This window comes from Sphaerodactylus townsendi, linkage group LG02, assembly GCF_021028975.2.
Source record: "Sphaerodactylus townsendi isolate TG3544 linkage group LG02, MPM_Stown_v2.3, whole genome shotgun sequence".
NCBI classification, from domain to species: Eukaryota; Metazoa; Chordata; class Lepidosauria; order Squamata; family Sphaerodactylidae; genus Sphaerodactylus; species Sphaerodactylus townsendi.
The window spans coordinates 25,769,524-25,788,577 of NC_059426.1; the positions used below are offsets into that span (position 1 = coordinate 25,769,524).

Sequence of the window (19,054 nt, forward strand, 5' to 3'; positions counted from 1 at the left end):
GGGAGCAAATTTAATATAAGACACTGTCTTGTTTTTGGGGAAACACGGTACTACCATAATTCTAAAGATGAAACTCCTTCCATTCATCTCAAAGCATAGGCTGTGACAATATAAAAAATGATCGGAGATTTCCAGTCTCTGGTAGCGCGCCTGTAAGACAGCATCTGCCACTGCGATGCCTCCCTGTGCTTGCTCCCACCACTGTGTGGCTTGAAGTCCCAGAAGGTACAGAGATTCACCAGGCTGAAAATACTACTATACCTGTAGGAGTGCTACAAACCTAGTGGCACACAGTATCTGAGAATACTCTAGTGATTAATACCCTATTTAATTATAAGTTCAAAAAAAATGCACAGAGAATACAATTTATATAATAAGACCCTAATAAGGACAAGATACAGGCAACATACATGTGACTCAGAGCATTAGCCTAGGAGAGCCTAGAATTACGGGTGCACCGGGTGCGTGCCTACTGGGGGTAGAGGCAGGGCAGCAAAAAATTTCAGGTTTCTTTTTTTATTTTTTTGAGTGTTTTTCAGTTTTTTGGCCTACAGGGGGCGCAGTTAGACTAACAGCACCAAAATTTCAGGGAGTTTTCAGAGGTTTCTCTCCTGGTATTTCCACCAAAGTTAGATTGGGGTTTGGTTCCAGGGGTCCCAAAGTTACTGGACTCCCAAAGGGGGTGCCCCATCCCCCATTGTTTTCAATGCAGGAGCCAATAGGACAGTGGTGGCGAACAGCAGCTCAGATGTTATGGACTACAATTCCCATCAGCCTATGCCAGCATTTGCCAATTGATGGACTGATGGAATTTGTGATCCCTCATATCCCTAATTATAAGGACTCGCCACCATTTAATAGGAGATGGGGGCTACACCTTTCAGAGTCCATAACTTTGGACCCCCTGAACCAAACTTCACCAAACCTAACCACTATACCAAGCCTGGCTGGTATAATCAGGATAGTCTCCTAAAGATACCCTGAAATTTTGCTGCTGCTAGCCTAAAAAATGCGCCCCCTGCAGGCTTAAAACTGAAAAAAACTAAAAAAATACAAAGAACACAAACAAACATGGGGGAGGGGGCAGCAAAACTCAGATTTTGCACCGGGCTCCATTTTCCCTAGCTACGCCTCTAATGTGACTAGAAGACGAAGAACATACACACCAATGCTGGCTAGTCGGCAAGCACCAAATCACTTGAAATGGGTAAACGCAAAAATCCTTGTACTTAAAGTCTCATGCAGGCCAATCAAAGTGCATTCCCAAAAGTATAATGCGTGTTTCAGGTAAGTAGGAAAGGAGGAGGACATTCCTACATGGCATGTATCACAGGTAGGTGGAAAAGAGGTGTGGATGGGATATTCCTTATTTTTGCTCATTCCTCACCATAGACAAGCTTCATGGCTAGCTGTGCAGAATAAAATCACCACACTGTTGGTTTTATTCTTTATTCTTTCCCAGTGTATGTTTCAAAATTAGTGTTCTTGTCCCAGGTACTTAGTTTTCCTCCATGTGTGAGTGTGAGATTGGGTCATAAGAACATAAGAACAAGCCAGCTGGATCAGACCAGAGTCCATCTAGTCCAGCTTTCTGCTACTCGCAGTGGCCCACCAGGTGCCTTTGGGAGCTCACATGCAGGATGTGAATGCAATGGCCTTCTGCGGCTGTTGCTCCCGAGCACCTGGTCTGTTAAGGCATTTGCAATCTCAGATCAAAGAGGTCCATTTTGTGCTTGCTCCCACCACCCTGTGGCAGAATTCCAAACGTGCTCATAGGCTGAAAATGGTTGAAGACCCTGCCCTCCACCCACCCAGAAACTGCAAAAAAGATTTTGCAGTATCCAAATACACCATGACAAAATGCTCTCACCTAGTTGTGCACGTACAACAGTGAAGCGAGGTATTCTCGTGATGACCAGAATTCTCCCATCTCTGCGTTTTAACTGTGCTATGGGTCATTTCCTAGTTTTCCATGCCATTTCATTCATTCCTGATTTTAGAGTTAGGGCAGTATATTCTGCCACTTCTTTATTTCCAGTGTCCTTGCTCTTCATTTGGGCTTTCTCATAGTTTTATCTGCATCATGTACTGTACATAAATGCTTTCTACAGCTGAATAGTTCCTTTCTCCCAACACATATAAAACATAATTGTAGCCTGGCATTAAACTACAGTGAAACACTATAGTCCTTACAGTAAATCTTGAATTTTTATTGCAGACGAACCGTGGAAACAGCTTAAACAGTGTCTGGAATGCCTCTTGTGGTTATAGCTTTTCTCTTACCCACAGAAGTCACTTATAAGTAGGCAAATAGATTAGCCCAATCTGTATTTATTGTGTAATAATTCCTTTTCTTACCTCATGGCAAAAAAAATCCTAGCTGCCCTGTATATTATAAATAATACTTTATTAGTCAAAGTGCAGCAAAATTAGTAGTCTGCAGTGATACATGTTTCTTTTGTTGCAGTCAACAGATAACATTGAAAATTCATTATCTGATGATCTATAATGCATTAGCCTTCCTGTATCTAACAACATAAAAACCGTGCTGACGACTGAAATTTTGAACAGCGCCATCTTCTCCACAGACAGGAAGCCGGCGCTAATTCTGACCTTTCTGTTTTGTTTTGTTTTGCTAAATTATGTATCCAGGGTTAATTTCTTTGGTAGGACAACAAAGGTTTATTCAGCAAGCGTTGCTCATTTCTGGGTTGTTGTGGGTTGTTGTTTTTCCAGATCGATGCTAATGACAGCTTGTGACCTTGGAGCTGCGACCAAACCGTGGGAGATTTCAAGACAGGCAAGTCATGATTAATAGCAGGGTAAGGAGAAGGAGGTCCTGACGCAAGGCATTTCCCAGGAACCTGACAGGCAAAAGGACCAAATCTGCAATCGATTTACAACACTATTGGTGCATTTAAAAAGAGCACAGATTTTCTGCTAGGCATGTTTTATTGCCCAATCCTTTTGTTTGTTTGTTAGTTTACTTAATAGCTGAGCAATCTTAGGAAATCAGAAGAATATCTGAGCCAGCGTGATATAGTGGTTCTGTGGACTCTGATCTGGAGAATCGGGTTTGATTCCCCACTCTTCCACGTTAGCGGTGGACTCTTGTCTAGTGAACTGGATTTGTTTCCCTGTTCCTACACAGGATGCCTGGTGGGTGACCTTGGTCTAGTCACAGTTCTCTCAGAACTCTCTCAGCCCCACCTTCCTCACAAGATGTCCATTGTGAGGAGAGGAAGCGAAGAAATCTGTAAGCTAATTTGAGACTTTGTGCAGGAAAGAAAGGCAAAGTATAAATCCTAGCTCTTCTTCTTCCTCAGCCATAATCACTGCCCCATAATTATTTGTTTCATATCAGTTAGGTTTCTACCTTGCCCCTTTTCAGTACAAATCTTTTTTACCTCATATCAACCAATGGTGTTTAAAGTAAACTGAATGACCTTGGGGGTTTTTATTGTGTACTGTCCCTCTTGCCACAAAATGAACCAAAGCTGCCTTTCCATCCGATTGGTAATCGCCATGGCAGCAAACATGAAAATGTTTGAACAATTAAAAACATTTCATAATTCAACAAAACCCATAAAGACATGCAAAAATATAACTGTTGTGGTCGGTAGCTGATATTGGGGATATGCCATACCAAACAAACAAACTCATCACTAATAGAAGACACCAATAGAGAGAGACAGATAAATCTCCCTGAGGAGAAAATTCCAATGTTTTGGTGCTACAACCGAGTAAGCCATTTATTTAGGTCATTTCTGCACTACCTTTCTGTAAAGGAACATGACGAAGGCAGCTCACAAAAATAAAACCGATAAAACCCATCAAAGTTATTAAGAGATTTGACATTTTGCATTTCTTTTTCTTTAATGGAATAATTTTTATTTACTAACCACGTTTACAGAAAAAAGAAAGATTAGAAGATAAAAAAACAAGTAAACAGACAAGCGTAAAAGAACTGGAAAAATAGAAAGCACAAAACAACGAGTCGGGAGGGGAAGGCTACTTTTGAAAGCTCATGGCTCAGACAGACTTGCCGACCCTAGGTTTTCTCAGAAGTAGTGAGTCTAGTCCACCTGTCAAATTTTCGGTCCCCAATATCTGAGGAGGCGAGAGCTGAGGGAAAAACTCGCTCTACAGCCAGCAAAATTGCTCCTTTCAGCAAAAATGGTCAGGAGCCCTCAAAGGCTTAGTTGGAATGAAGTGCCATTTTCCTTGGAAGCTTGAAACTTTGCATTTCTGAAGGCGTAAATGTTCTGCAGCACAGCTCAATATGGCTGCCACGTGAAAACGGCTTTGGAGCGACTCCATCTGGCCCCTGATCCGTGCAGTGAGCTTTTCATGCCAGCAGCCCACCCCTTGCAGTTTTCCTCAATACTCCTCCAATCAGGAAGATTTTGCAGCAACATGAAAACAAATGGCACTGGAAGGGCCTGTGTGGTGGTGCTGTTTGCACTAAAGAGCTAATTACAACATGGACAGCAGCATCATAAAAAGCAACACTCATGTGGGGCTGACAAACCATGAAGAAAACTTTAAAAGCAGACTCTATGCTGACTCATCACACATTGTTTCAATGAAGCAAGAGGTGTTTGTCCAGATCAAACCAGAGTAACAGTTCCTTTGCGCATCTTTTTCGCACCATGTTTTTGCTTCACCTTGGCTTCTTAACTGCATGATATTTTTTACAGAGAGTACCATTTGCCGGTAGGTAGTTACTGTCCTCCATTTTCCCCCCTTATTCAAGTTTTTACTGTGTTTTTTCAGGCCACTTCAGAAGTGGTCCGAAAAAGCATGAAGAAAAGCTGAAAAACCAGGAGGACCTATTGGAAGTCCCTGGCCCAAAAGTCATCTGGCTGGCCTCCACAATGACCAGGGCTTTTACAGCGATATACAGGGGGTCAGACTAGATGACCCTCCAGCTCTGTGTTTTTATGCACTGAGTCAGAAAATGCATCCCTCTTTCGAATGATCGGAAACCTAGTTTATGATTTTATGTGTTTTAGGCTGCTGAACTGGTAACAAACGAGTTCTTTGAACAAGGAGACAGAGAGAGATCAGAGCTCAAACTCACACCTTCTGTAAGTTGACCAACAGTTTTATTAATAAGATCAACAAAACAACCTAAGAAACATTCATGCTTGCTGGATTTTATGGCTGTATTCTTAAGAAGGCCTATACAACAGAGGAAATGTCTAGTTATTTTGTCACTGCTTTCATTCAAGGAATCTCTGGTTTGCATAAGAGTGCAATCATTAAGACATATGCTTTATGTAGGGCGAAGTTTATCTCGATTAATTTGACAACATGGGAACAAGTTTGTGTAATTTTTCCCCATTGCTGCTACAGCTGCTGTTACAGCAGAGCCGTCATGAGGTTTCCCCACCATGTCACTCCCCCATTCTCCCAGCGTCGGCCATATCTCCCTCGCTACTAGAACTTCCTCAGGGTTTTAAAAAATTGACTACTGAATATTATTATACAGTTATAACGTTTTTTTCAAAGTATCTCCTTTTGTTGCAGAGATATATGGGGAAGGGGATATCTCAGCAGTGGAAAGTGCTAGAGACTTCTTTTTTTAGAAAATGGAGCTGGGAAGGCAAAGAAAGGAGTAAATGAAGGAGCAGTAGTGGTTAAGAGCAGGCGTACTCTAACCTGGAGGAACTGGTTTGATTCCCCGCTCTGCCGCTTGAGCTGTGGAGGCTTATCTGGGGAATTCAGATTAGCCTGTGCACTCCCAACACACGCCAGCTGGGTGACCTTGCGCTAGTCACAGTTCTTCTGAGCTCTCTCAGCCCCACCTACCTCACAGGGTGTTTGTTGTGGGGGGGGGGAAGGGAAAGGAGTTTGTAAGCCCCTCTGAGTCTCCTGCAGGGGAGAAAGGGGGGATATAAATCCAACTCTTCTTCTTCTTAAAATAGATTGTTTATGCCCCTCTGTACTATAATGCCATATATATTATTATTATTACATACATATTATTACATACATACATATACATATTATTATTATTAGCTATTATTATTATTATTATTATTATTTTTAAATTTAGTATACCGCCTCCCTATCTCCCGAAGGAAGCTCTGTTTGGGGTGTGGGACCTAAAACATCAGCCTAAAAACATACATATAATTAGGAAACAACAGTCATGCATCTTAAAACATGGCATGCCACACCATTACAGTAAAACCCCTCCCTAATGCAGAATAGTAATGGGTCCTGATGGTATTAGGGCCCATGGGGGTAAAGAGGAGGGGGCAGTCTCAGCTCTGCTGTGGTCCAGGGAGAAATGGTGATTGCAGGAGGGTGTGTGTATGTGTGTGTGGCAGAGACAGGGCCTGAAGAAACATGTGACTTGCTTATCGACACATCATACAAATGCACTCTGACCGCTGGATTTGGAGGCCTAAAAGTCAGTGTCCCCCATCACGTCTTCAGTGCGGTCCCTATGCGTGCCTGCACGGGAGGCACTTGACGAACAACCGATAAAGCGCAGCTTTGTGAAGTGCTGCTGTGCTATTCCTGACCACCCAGAGCTCCAAGCAGCGATGTCCTGCTCTTCGTCCGCTGGAGCTCCTTCTGGGGAGAGGAAAGAGGTAGCCCAGCAGGGTGAGAAGTGCACTTCTTTACAACCTGCCTTCTCTCCCTGCCCGCGAACGCTAACCACATGGTATATTTGTTTGACGTTAAGGAATTACAAAGCATAACAGTCCAATAAATTACACTTACAAATCCCATAAACAGGGCCTTAGAATAAATGGTTTATTTTTCATCCCAGACAAAAGATGGGGAAGTGTGTGTAAAGATTGATCATGGGGGTTTTTTTGAAGCGTTCGGTTTGTAGCAATTTGATACCGGGTCCATAGTGTTGGATGAAGCAGCCTCTATAAAATACTCTGGAGTGATAAAACATGACATATTTCTCCCCTCTCTCTTCCCCACCCCCCTTCCCCTCAATTCAGGCTATTTTTGATCGGAACAGGAAAGATGAACTGCCTCGATTGCAGCTGGAGTGGATTGATAGCATCTGCATGCCTCTCTATCAGGTAATTTTTACTTACTGCTGCGGCAGAGTTTCGTAGGACTCCGGCTGGCCCCGCCTCTCTGTAGAAAGGAGATTATGCAACAGCTTTGCAGGAGCTTTCAATCTTGAGAGTTTTGTGGTGTCTCGTGGACTCACTCATTTCCCTCTTCTCTTGCAAGGCATAAACAACCCAGGGCTGAGAAGGATGCCAGGACACTCATAACCAAGAGAAATAAACGAGAGCCTATTGGCCAAACCCAGTATCCCCTTCATTTATCAGCGCATTCTTCATTTTGTCTGCCACGAGAGAAGATAAATAAAATAATGAATACTTTCCCTTCCCCCCCCTTCCCCATTACTCTGCAGTATTTTCATGCTTCCAAGATCTTTTGGACCAGTGTTTCCCAACATTTTCGACATCACGGTACCCTTGACCTCACTATTTATATCTCACGGTACCCCTGCCATCCCCCCCACCTTCCCCTCCCAGTGCCCCTGCTTGCCACCCCCACCCCCCCACCACCACCTTCTCCTCCGAGGGTGAAGGGAAACACTGTGGAAGTGGCTGCTGACCTTGTGGCAGATCCCGCCCCCTGGGCCAGCTCCATGTCCTTGCTGCCGCTGGCAGAAGACACCTCAAAAGTGAGGGGGGGCTGGTAGCGTTGCCGCGGTACCCCTGGGACATGCTCATGGCATCCCAGAGTACCACGGAACCTGGTTGGGAATCACTGTTTTGGACAAATCCATTGACTGTGGTCCAGGTGGTACCAGATACACAGCTGGTTCTTATTTTTGTTTAAAATATTACTACTAGTACAATACTTTGTATGGTGGTCACCGCTAGATAATTGTCAAAACTTCATTGCCGTGAGCCAGGGCCCCCGATAGCGTGTTGTCCACAAGAACTTATCAGTGCAGTTCAATAGATGTACAAAGCTGTCTCTTTCCGTGGAAACGGGGATAACATGTAGTAGAAGAAGAAGAGTTTGGATTTATATCCCACCTTTCTCTCCTGTAAGGAGGCTCAAGGTGGCTGACAAGCTCCTTTCCCTTCTTCTCCCCACAACAGACCCCTTGTGAAGTAGGTGGGGCTGAGAGAGTTCTGACAGATCTGTGACTAGCCCAAGGTCACCCAGCAGGAACGTAGGAGTGCGGAAACACATTTGGTTCATCAGATGAGCCTCTGCCACTCAGATGGAGGAGTAGGGAATCAAACCCGGTTCTCCAGATTAGAATCCACCTGCTCTTAACCACTACACCACACTGGCTCTCTATGAGGAATGTGATCCATGTGCCAAGATAGAAATTAGATTGTTTTAACTTGCATTCGGGACATTAATCTGGTTGCCATTAATTTCCTATGCAACTAGGCCAGGGGTCTGCAACCTATGGCTCTCCAGATGTTCATGAACTACAATTCCCATCAGCTGATGGGAATTGTAGTCCATGAACATCTGGAGATCCACAGGTTGCAGATCCCTGAACTAGGCCTATGTGCTTGTTACTTGATCAAAAGAACAGATTATAATAGCAGGCAGGCAATGTCTGTAGCTCCTATGAATAGAAGGAGGTTGTAGGTTGCTGAATTAGTCTGAAGCAAAATCCAAAAACAGTAGTCACATAATATTTTTATTATGTGGCCAACTTTTATTTTTTTAGGGCCAACTACTTTTATTAGGGCCAACTAAAAATGATGCAAAACAGCATGCAGGCTTTTGAGTTCTCCTGAAAATTCCATCAGACCTGTTGTTTCGAAAGAACAGAGGAGAAGAAAGTGGTACGTTTCAGGCTCTGATCTTAAGGGCTTGTCTTGCCAGCATCCTTGTGTGAAATCTGGAGTAGGTGCTCAGATTTAACGTGACACTGCACCATAGATTAATGGAGAGCAGTAGGAAGGTTTTAGACTGTGCTTCCCTGTTCAGCGATGTCCACAGTCAAATGTACTCATCTACAAACTTAGACAACTTTGAACGCAATAAGTATCAGCCGTTTCAATGAGTTGTTACAGACATCTCCTCTAATTAGTCGAAACTACTCGAACCCTCTAGATATAGTGAGGAGAGCATTAGAAGGGAGAGAGTTTGAAAATACAGACAACTTAAATGAAGGCAGAAGTTTCTGTTTGTTGAAGCCGGCGTTTTTAACCAGCAAGTGCTAGAAGGAGAGCAAAGAATCATCACAGCGTGTGAAAAGGCTGGGCCTGAACACAAAGAGCATCATTTCATGCTAGCAGGTGTTCCCTGGGGGAAAGAGGCACATCTGAATTCGTCCCCGCCCTCCCCACCCCCGCCCGCTGTCATTGTGTCGTGCTGCGCGACCATTACCCTGCCGCTCAGCATCTTTCTTTTTTTATATATATAAAGGCGTCGTCTAAAGATGAAGTTAATGCCACACCAGCCTAAGGGGTAAACAGAAAACTTGATGTCACGGTATCACACTGAGTGAGGCACTCTCTGGAATATAAAGCTGAGTTTTAATTTCCAGTACAGCCATCGCATCAATGATGCGTGGAGACACTGTAAATCCCATTTACACATGGTTAAGAAACTTCAGTTAGGGTTTCATGCTCTACAAATATCTCAGGTTCTGGGTTTCCTCCCCTCCATATTAAGTTTTTTTTAATGATAATAAATTGTCCAGATCACACAATGTAGAAAATATGGTTAACAGAGATGACTCTATTAGCAAGGCATAGACTTGTGCAGAATTTGGTTTTCTCCTTTATTTCTCTCTTTGACCTGGTTATAGAGAAATGCCGGGATACAGAGACTATAAAGGTTAAGCATCGGTAAAAAAATTCATCCTTGGGTACAAACTATACTTGTAGAATTGGCAGATATCTGTGTGTAGCTGCTAGAGTGACAAAGCATTTATTTGGATTACCTCAGGTGTGGAATATTCCAAAACGCTAATGGTATCCATAGAAGTAATCTCCCATTCTGAATATTAACCGCCTTACTCTCTGTTTGTTTTGTCTGTTCATTGCCTTTAGTTGCTGTAAGTCTTGTTTACTCTGGATATTGGAAGCTGCTGCTTTATGTTGCTTTGAGGGATTTCTGTGTGTAGCATTATTGTTCTTCAACTATGAACACATAACAGATGAATATTTATTATTATTATTTATTAAATTTAGTATACTGCCCCATCCCCGAAGGGCTCTGCCTTCCCACAATCCATATAGAAAATTAGCAACTAGATAGAAAGTGCCAAACTAAACTCTTGGTTACCAACTTAGGTCTGGGAACCAATGGCTCTGCTGAAGGGCTACAAAATTTTCAGTGGAGAGGCTGCAGGTGGGAAAGCGTGCTTAACTTTTGCACCATCTTTCCTCTGCAGCCTCCCTCCCCCAGGTAAACATATATTTGGAATCCTAATACATGGAGGAGGAGGATGTGGGGATGGGTAGCAGGAGCAAGACTTCTTGTGTGCTGTCACGATCCCCCAGCAGGGGAGAGGCGTCTTGGCCGCACAGCTGAACCCGTCCTCGGCCGCCACCGTGATCCCCCAGCGGGGGAGAAGCCTCCAGGCTGTGCGACTGGGCCCGGTCTCTGAATTTTGTTAAATCTAACATTATGGTCTTTTCAAATGTATACAAGTCAGCTAGATAGTTACTAAATGGTAAGCCCCTGAAACAAATTAAATATTCCAAATATTTGGGCCTTAACTTTCATTTTAAAGCAAACTGGGCCACCCCCCACAGAGTTCTAGCGATTGCTGGAAGTTGAAATAGCACCATGGCTATCATACGTTTCTTTTACACCAAGGGGCATGAATTGTCCCAGCGGCCATCAAAGTTTTCAATGCCAGGATAACCCAACAACTTTATAGGGGTACCTGTCGAGTGGATTCAATCGTGCTTCCTATACAAGATACTAGGTGTCCCCCCATTGTGTGCCATATGCTGCTCTGTGTTTGGAAACTGGTCAGCATCTTCTCGAAATCAGGGCATGGTTAGAAGAAGAAGAGTTGGATATATATCCTCCCTTTCTCTGCTATAGGAGACTCAAAGGTGCTTACAAACTCCTTTCCCTTCCCCCCTCACAACAAACACCCTGTGAGGTAGGTGGGGCTGAGAGAGCTCCAAAGAACTGTGACTAGCCGAAGGTCACCCAGCTGGCGTGTGTGGGAGTGTACAGGCTAATCTGAATTCCCCAGATAAGCCTCCACAGCTTGGGTGGCAGAGCAGGGAATCCAACCCAGTTCCTGCCAATTAGAGTACACCTGCTCTTAACCACTATGCCACTTCTGCTCCCTAGCAACCTTCAAGTTCTGGGTACATTTGTGCTTCAATCAGGAGGTGTTGAGTTTAATGTATGAAGCTTTGCCCACCCTCCAAAGTTCTGATGCTAAAATACTTATTTTAGGTTGGTCTCACGAAGTTTTGGCAATGTTACCAGCCAGTGAAATCCTTCAGAGCTTGAAAAGGAGACTGATTGACCAAGAGCATCACAATCTAACTAGAGAAGCCAGCAAGTTCTGTTCCTCGCTCTCCTTTAGAATCCACCCCAAGGTAGCTTGTACGGCAAAGTACTTAATCCAGCTAACAGACCCCATTCAGCACTGAGCCTTTACTCATGTGAGATGTAACCTATTACCACGAGCTTTGTTGCAAAGGAGACAGTTGAAAATTCCCTATCATGAGAGAATTTGCATTTGCAGCATGAACTGTGTAGAATCGCTCGAGCATGTGCTTTTGTACTGCTCTCTCCATGGCCATTTCTGCATGGCCAGAGCAGCGGGGCTGCATCGGCATAGTTCATGCTGATGCAAGCCCCGGGGCCGTTCACATGAACGGCCCTGCTGGCTGCGCATCTGGCGTAGCAGGCTCCACATGGCCATGGCCTTGGCCAGAGCGATGACTGCAGGGACAGAGGCCAGGAGGCGTGTCCCCTAGCCCCCATAGAGCGAAGGAAGCCAGAAGGAGATAAGGATGCATTTGGGGGGCTGTGTGGCCGTGTGGAGCCTGCTACGCTATTTGGGGGCTGGCACGAGAATACGCCGGCTTCCACCTGGTGCCATTCGCTCCCCAAGCGAGGTTAGAATATATCGTTTTGAGGGGGAAGGAGTGGCGTTGCATCGTTTTGGCAACATTGCCTGTGTAAATGGTCCCCCCCCCCCCCAAAAAAAACCCCCCTATGTTTTACCAGGCTGAAATCGGTGATTCTGACCTGTGCAGAACAGGCCTATGAGACAACTAGACTAAATCTTTTGCAACCGATTCTGGCAAAGAACAAAAGTCTAACAAAAAATCTTATACCTGTTGAATAATGATGTCAATAATATAACCAAGATAACAGCCACATTTCTGTGTCTTTCCATTGAGATGTGTTTACAAATGTAGAGTAAGACTTCTGTAGTACTGTAGTCAATCGCCAAGATCTGTTATATTATATATGGGTATTCTTTTTTTCCTGTCTTTTATGCTGATACGTCAGTAAAGGTTGACTTGATTTGACTTGGAAGCACAGATAAATGGAAGGCTTCAGCCACCTTTTTCTCTCCCACCTTTTGCTTTGTGGCTGCCAATCATACCCTCCAGTCCACCAGTTGGTGCTTGCTACACTCTGAAAAGTACAACTTTAAATGGATGGGGTTGCACATTGTCTCAGGACATCCTTATAGCTTTTTTTTTATTTTCCTGAATCAAATCAGCAACCAATGCTTCATGCACAAGGGCAGGCTCTGTATGGCAAAAGGGGAGACTTTTATGCAAGGTGGTGACGAACAATGTGAACATTGGAGGATTCCATTAGCACAAAAGAGGCTAAGAGAATTCCAGTGTATCCCTACTACATTGTTAAAGGAGACAGTAGCTTCACAAGGCAGAAGAATACCGAGGTCAGAGGCCGAGCACTTTGCTCCCATCTGCATAGGAACTTCAGCAGTTAGTCAGTGACGGGTGACAGCAATGGTTTTAAATGTAAAGGATATGTTTTTTTGTGAGCCAGACAAGTCCAGTGTATCTCTGGCCCTATGAGAGCTCTCCTGTCTCGCTTTCTTTGGTATCCCAGATGGGATGTTCCTTTCAAGCCGCTGAAAGAGTTTTCTGAGTTTGGAGAGCTGCAAAAATGCAGCACAAAGAATAAAGGCATTGCTCTGCTTCATCCAAGCCTCCCAAGGGAAGGTGAAGCATCTCACTGTATTTTATTTTTTGGGTACTTCAAACATAAAAACATGGAGGGGAAATTCAGAAAGAAGCAGAATGGAGAATGCCCTCAGTGCCTACCAAGAATGTTTTGATTTCCTGTCTTAACTTTTTTTGTCATTAAGCAATAGAAGATGTCTGACCCCATTCTGCGGGGCGGTGCCTATAAAACCCTGTAAAACCCTGTAGTTGCTGCAGTCGATCTGGGGTTTTTTTTCAGAACATGCCCAGTAGAAGGCAAAAAGCTTGTGACAGTGACTGTATGACTTCTGCACAGACAAGAGGAAACAGCCTAAAGCAAACTTTCTTTTCTGATTGTACTTTTGTCTGTAAAGCTTGACCTGTGAAGCTGGATTTGAATTATTCTTTCCACCCCACCACCACCCACGTACACAGAACAGTGGCTTCTGCTACTTATTCAGCACCTGAGAAAGGTGGAGGTTTTTCCTTGGTGAAACAGGAACTGAAGGATTTCTGAGAACAAAACATGAGACTTGAGCGTTCCAGGTACAACTCTGGATTCATCCTTGTTCTCGCGTCATTCCCCATAGGTTGCAGGGAGTGCATCTAACTGTGGAGTCGAATTGAACCGCTATCTTTAATCAAGCTCGCTTTCAGAATGGATGGCTGTAACCAGGATACCTTGTAGCTTTAGCTGCCATGTTACAGATGTTAAGCTGCTGACATGCAAGTATGAATCTTGGGATTCTATCACCCACACATGTTGATTTGTTTAAGAGATGTTATTCTGCCTTTCTGCGTGGTTTTCGAATAAGAACGATGGTCTCACATGCTTCATTTCTGTCCACAAGGGAGCTGGGAAAGTTCCTTGACCATCCCAGGTTTCTGCCCAGCAAAGCTCCTTTTCCTCTTCCGGACGTCTCCCTGAGAATTCATCCTGCCACCCCAGACAGGTGGAATGCCTGCCTGAGTGGGGAATGCCTGCCTGAGGGGGAATGCCTGCCTGAGTGGTCTGAAGCAAGGCCTTCTCTGCCCTATTGCTGTTTAAAGGCGCCGCCTCATTTCAATATTTCCCCTTGCGCTCTTGCAAGCTATTGCGAGAATTAACACAGCTGCAGCCTGTGGGGGTGAAAGGATCGACTGCTCCCCTCACCCCCTAGTTCTTGGTAAGGGTGACTGAATTGGGCTTGATAGGGGTACAGAAATCAGCCTACCCGAATTCAAAATGTGAAGACTTGAATCAGAAGACACATAGCACACACAGGTCTATCAAAACATCATTCTAATAACACACAGCCCTCTCGACCCAAACTCTGTATATTCTCTAACTCAGGGGTGTCCAACTCTGGCCATGCCAGCAGGGGCTGATGGGAATTGCAGTCCATGAACATCTGAAGCTCCAGAATTAGACACCCCTGCTCTAACTGAAGAGCCAGTATGGTATAGTAGTTAGAAAGTCTGACTAGAATCTGAGAGACCTAGGTTTGAATCTCCATCTCTGCCAATTTTCTGGGTAACCTTGGGCCAGTCACATGCTCTCAGCCTAACCTACCTCACAGGGTTGTTGGGAGGATAAAATGGAACAGAGGAGATTGAAGTAAGTCCCTTTGGGTCCCCCTGTGGAGAAATGTGGAGTGTGAATGAATGAAATGATGTTAACTTGGGATAGTTTTCTGTTCTTAGAGCTGCCAAACATTTGGAAATCATTCCTTAAGTAATGGATTCAAATATCATTCAAAAGTAACAGCAAACTGTGGTTTGCAGCTATATGAATTAATCTAGTCTGAGTATTTCCTCTCTTATTCTCCCAATTCTCATTTGTACTCACAGTTTGCATGGCAACTGCAAACTGCAGTTTGCCACTTTGAAAGCAAGGGCAAATGTTGCCTTAAAGCAGAAGCAGAAATCACTCCTTCATACACCCGGGGGGAGGGGAGAAAAGAGATAATTAAATCCTAAAAATCCCTGTGCTCACAGTTGGTGTTCTGTTTCTTAGGGACTATTATTCATAAGGAGATAGCTGTGATCTCCTTGGGTTGAAGCATGTCTTCATTATGAAAATGAAGATTGAAAATGAAGATTAGAATTTTGTTGTTTTATGTAGGGCATTGGAAGTTACAACAGATACTAGGAAACAATTGCTGAGTCCTTGTATACGTTTATAACTGATGAATCAAGGAAATGTAACAAACCTGTTATCTTGTGAGAAACCCAACTGGTACAAACAACACAATCCTATGAGTTCCTGAAAATGTATACATCTGATGAAATGGAATGTAACCCATGAGAGTTTGCGCACTTGAGAGTCTCTAGGTTGTCAGTAATATCTCTCTCTTGCTCTCTCTTATTTTTACTATACTTACAATCATAGCTTCTGCAATCTGACTGACAGCTCTAGTCAAGGCGTACAACCTTGACGTATCAGGGTCATATGCTGCTCAAGGTGCTGACACCCAGAAACCAGTATCATCAAAATGTTTCCCAAACAAGGAGGAGCTAAATTGTTGCCTCGCGTCATTAACATTTTGCAAATTGTTCAAGAAAAAAATACACACACCAGTCAAACTGGGTGATCTTGGGTGAGCCCATTCACATACTCTGGGCTTTTAAGCATGTGTGGTGTCCTTCACTTCAAACATACAGTCCCTTCAGGTTTGATTCTCAGTTAGGCACACGATTTCTTCTTTTTGACAGTCACCCCATCCTCAGATCAGAGAATCCCTGCAGTTTCTTTTTTTTTTTTTTAATATTTTTATTGATATTTCGGAATTATTACAGATTTATATTGTATACTTTATATACATCCTCCATATCATTTTTCCCTCTTTCTCCCCCCCTCCCTCCTTCTTCTTCTCTTCTTTAGATGCACAGCAGCAGGTCCATTCTTTTCAATCTTCTTATCCATTTTTCTTCTGTAATTCCAATTTCGTTTAGCCAGTCTTTGAATTCCATCCAAATCTCCTTCATATCCTTTTGTTTTTCTTGCCATATTTGATTTCTTGACATTGTGTCGAAAATTTCTAATTGTATTTGCTCCCATACATATTCCAACCATTTCTGCATTGTCCAGATTTTTTTGTCCTTCCACCCCAATGCTATTACTGCATGGACCGCTCTAATCATGAATTTGAAAAGTTTTCTTTTTCTTTGTTCTATTATAGTATAATCCACTATACCTATAAATAGTAAATCTATATTTATCTTTATTTTACCTTTACATATTTTTCTATGTATTTTATCACATTTTCCCACATATTTTTTACTTCTATACATTCTAGCCACATATGGGTATATATTGCATTTTTTCTCCACAATGCCAACATTTCGGACTGAGCCCACTTATCATATATGCCAACTGTTTCGGTGTTCTATACCATTTTAATATTAATTTCTTCTCTAGTTCTGCATATTTATCTATTTTATTTTATTCATATTGTCTATAATCCTTTTTTAATAAGGTCTATGTCTTTCCTCCATCTTGTTGCCATTTTTCCATTATGATTCTTATCATGAATTCTTGATCTTCTATCATGTTTTTGTATATAACTCCTAATATTTGTCCTTTCTTTTCCTCATATATTTTTATACAACTTTTCATTATACACTCTTCCTCCCTCCTGGAGGCTTTTATCTTTTCCCAGATTCCTCTTAATAGTAACCAGTTTTCTTTTACCTCCTTTCTCTATAAAATTTGGAAGCGGTATTAATTCTCCTCTTTCATTGTACAGTTGTGCTACCTTGTATATTCCTTGTCTGTGTAGAGATCTTATTGTTTGTGCTCCTTCCTGTCCAACCATGCTCATGAGTGGTGCAGCACCCAGTAGCCCTGGCATCCATTTTCCCTTCCATTTCTCCCAGATTTCCATTAACACCTTTCTACAGACCTTTTAATTTTTGTCTTTCTATTTTTGAACAACTTGAATATATTCCAAAGCTACCCGTGTTCAAGTTTATTTCATTTTCGAACTTCATCCATCTGTCTCTTTTATCTATTTGAATTCCCATCAAACTTTTTATTTGAAATGCCTACCGTAATATTCCTGTAATTTTGGGAGCCCCCAGCCCATTAGTTTTTTAGACATATAGACTATTTTATTCATCACTCTTGGTTTCTTTTGATTAAATGCCCATAGTTTAATTTTCTTATCCCATTCTTCAAATTGTTTTTTCTTAATCTCCAACGGCAAAGTACGAAATAGATAGAAGAGTTTTGGCATTATACACATTTTTAATGCTACTATTCTCTTAGAAATAGATAGATTCTTCCCTTGCCACTCCTTTAATTGCTTCATTATTTTTTCCATATTACTTCGTAATTATATTTAAACATCTTTTCCTTCTTATTTGTTAATGTTATACCTAAATATTTAATCTTCTTCTTCACCATTTCTTTTCCTAGTAGTTTTTTTCTATATTTATTCCCAGGATTTCAGATTTCTCCATATTAACCACCAAACCAGAATGCTTTTGAAAGTCTTCTAATATTATTTTTAATTCTTTTAAAGTTTCTACAGGGTTAGTTGTTATTAGTAATAAATCATCTGCAAATAAGTTTAATCTTATTTCTTCTTTATTGATTTTATAGCCTTTGATCCTACCATTATTTCTTTGTAATTCTGTATCCGCTTAGGTATTCCATTGCTACTACAAATAATGATGGAGAAAGGACATCCTTGTTTCACCCTCTTTCTATCCTGTAATTTCTTCCCGGACCTCATCCATTATTTTATCATAATCTTTTGCTTTATTGTTTTATATAATTCTTTTAATTATCATTATTAATCCCTTTCCAAATCCCCGCCTGCTGTTCCATTTATTTGGAATAAATATGCGTGGCTAACTGTGTCCAAATGCTTTATAGACATCTAATTTTATCATGGCATATTTTTATCCTTACCATAAATTTCCATCACATTATTCAGTAATACATTTCTTATGGGATAGCTAATATCTCTATCCTTCACGAATCTGTATTGATCTTGGACCAATTATTTTTGGTAATATTGCCTTTATTCTGTCTCGACAATATTTTAGTAAATATTTTATAATCCTGGTTTAATAAACTTATAGGGTCTGTATGATTCAACCTGTTCTGGATTGCGCCCTGGTTTTAATATAGTGATTATTTCTGTTTCTCTCCATGTTTCTGGTATTTTCTGTCCCTTTAATATCTTATTATATAACCTTTGTAATTCAGGTATTAATATTTCTGCCATTTCTTTGTAATACTCTTGCTGTGAAATCCATCTAAAACCAGGAGACTTGTTGGTTCTTTAATTCTTTTATTACTAAGCCTATTTCTTCTTGTGTTATATCTTTTCTCCATACTTTGTTTCTCCTCCTGTGTTAAGATCTTTTTAATGTATTTCCTCTTATCCTTTCTTGTGTCTATCCTTTTAAATAATTTTTGATAAAATTGTGTGCAAACCTTTGTCTAATTCTTTATGTTTCCTGTTATTCTTTCTTTGTTTTCACTTATTATTGATTTAACTCTCTTTGTTTTTCTTTCTTTTTTTCTTTTTTCTTAAATAATTGGCTAGTTGTTTCATTGACTTTATATTGGTTTCTTTTGAAATTGATTTTTTTTTTTTTTTTTTTGACCCATGTGTTCCTTTTTTTTTTTCCATAACTCTAATTGATCCAATTCCTCCACAGTTGTTTATTTTAGTAATTTTTTTAATTCATTATAGTCAGTTTATATTATTTTTTTTGTTCTGTAGTTTGTCTCTGCAGTCTTTGATTTTTTCCACTAATTGATGTCTCTTTCCTTATTTAATGCCCTTTTTTTCTGTCTTTTTTTTTTGTATTTCTCTATACAATACCCTCTCATTACTGCCTTCGAGGCATCCCACAACATCCCGTCAGAGGCGGTGTTTCTATTTTCTAAAAAATAGTTTTTCATTCCCTCTTCCTGT

The 19,054-nt window shown here is 41.7% G+C and overlaps 1 protein-coding gene across 1 annotated transcript in view; it reads left to right on the forward strand.

Moving 5' to 3' along the window:
* The window catches only part of PDE11A (phosphodiesterase 11A), a 219,634-nt gene that overhangs the window by 188,327 nt on the left and 12,253 nt on the right, over nt 1–19,054 (forward strand). The window contains exons 17-19 of the mRNA XM_048484470.1: nt 2,737–2,800; nt 5,016–5,090; nt 6,972–7,055. Of these exons, the coding sequence (XP_048340427.1) occupies nt 2,737–2,800; nt 5,016–5,090; nt 6,972–7,055 (223 nt within the window). The remainder of the gene's footprint in view (nt 1–2,736; nt 2,801–5,015; nt 5,091–6,971; nt 7,056–19,054) is intronic.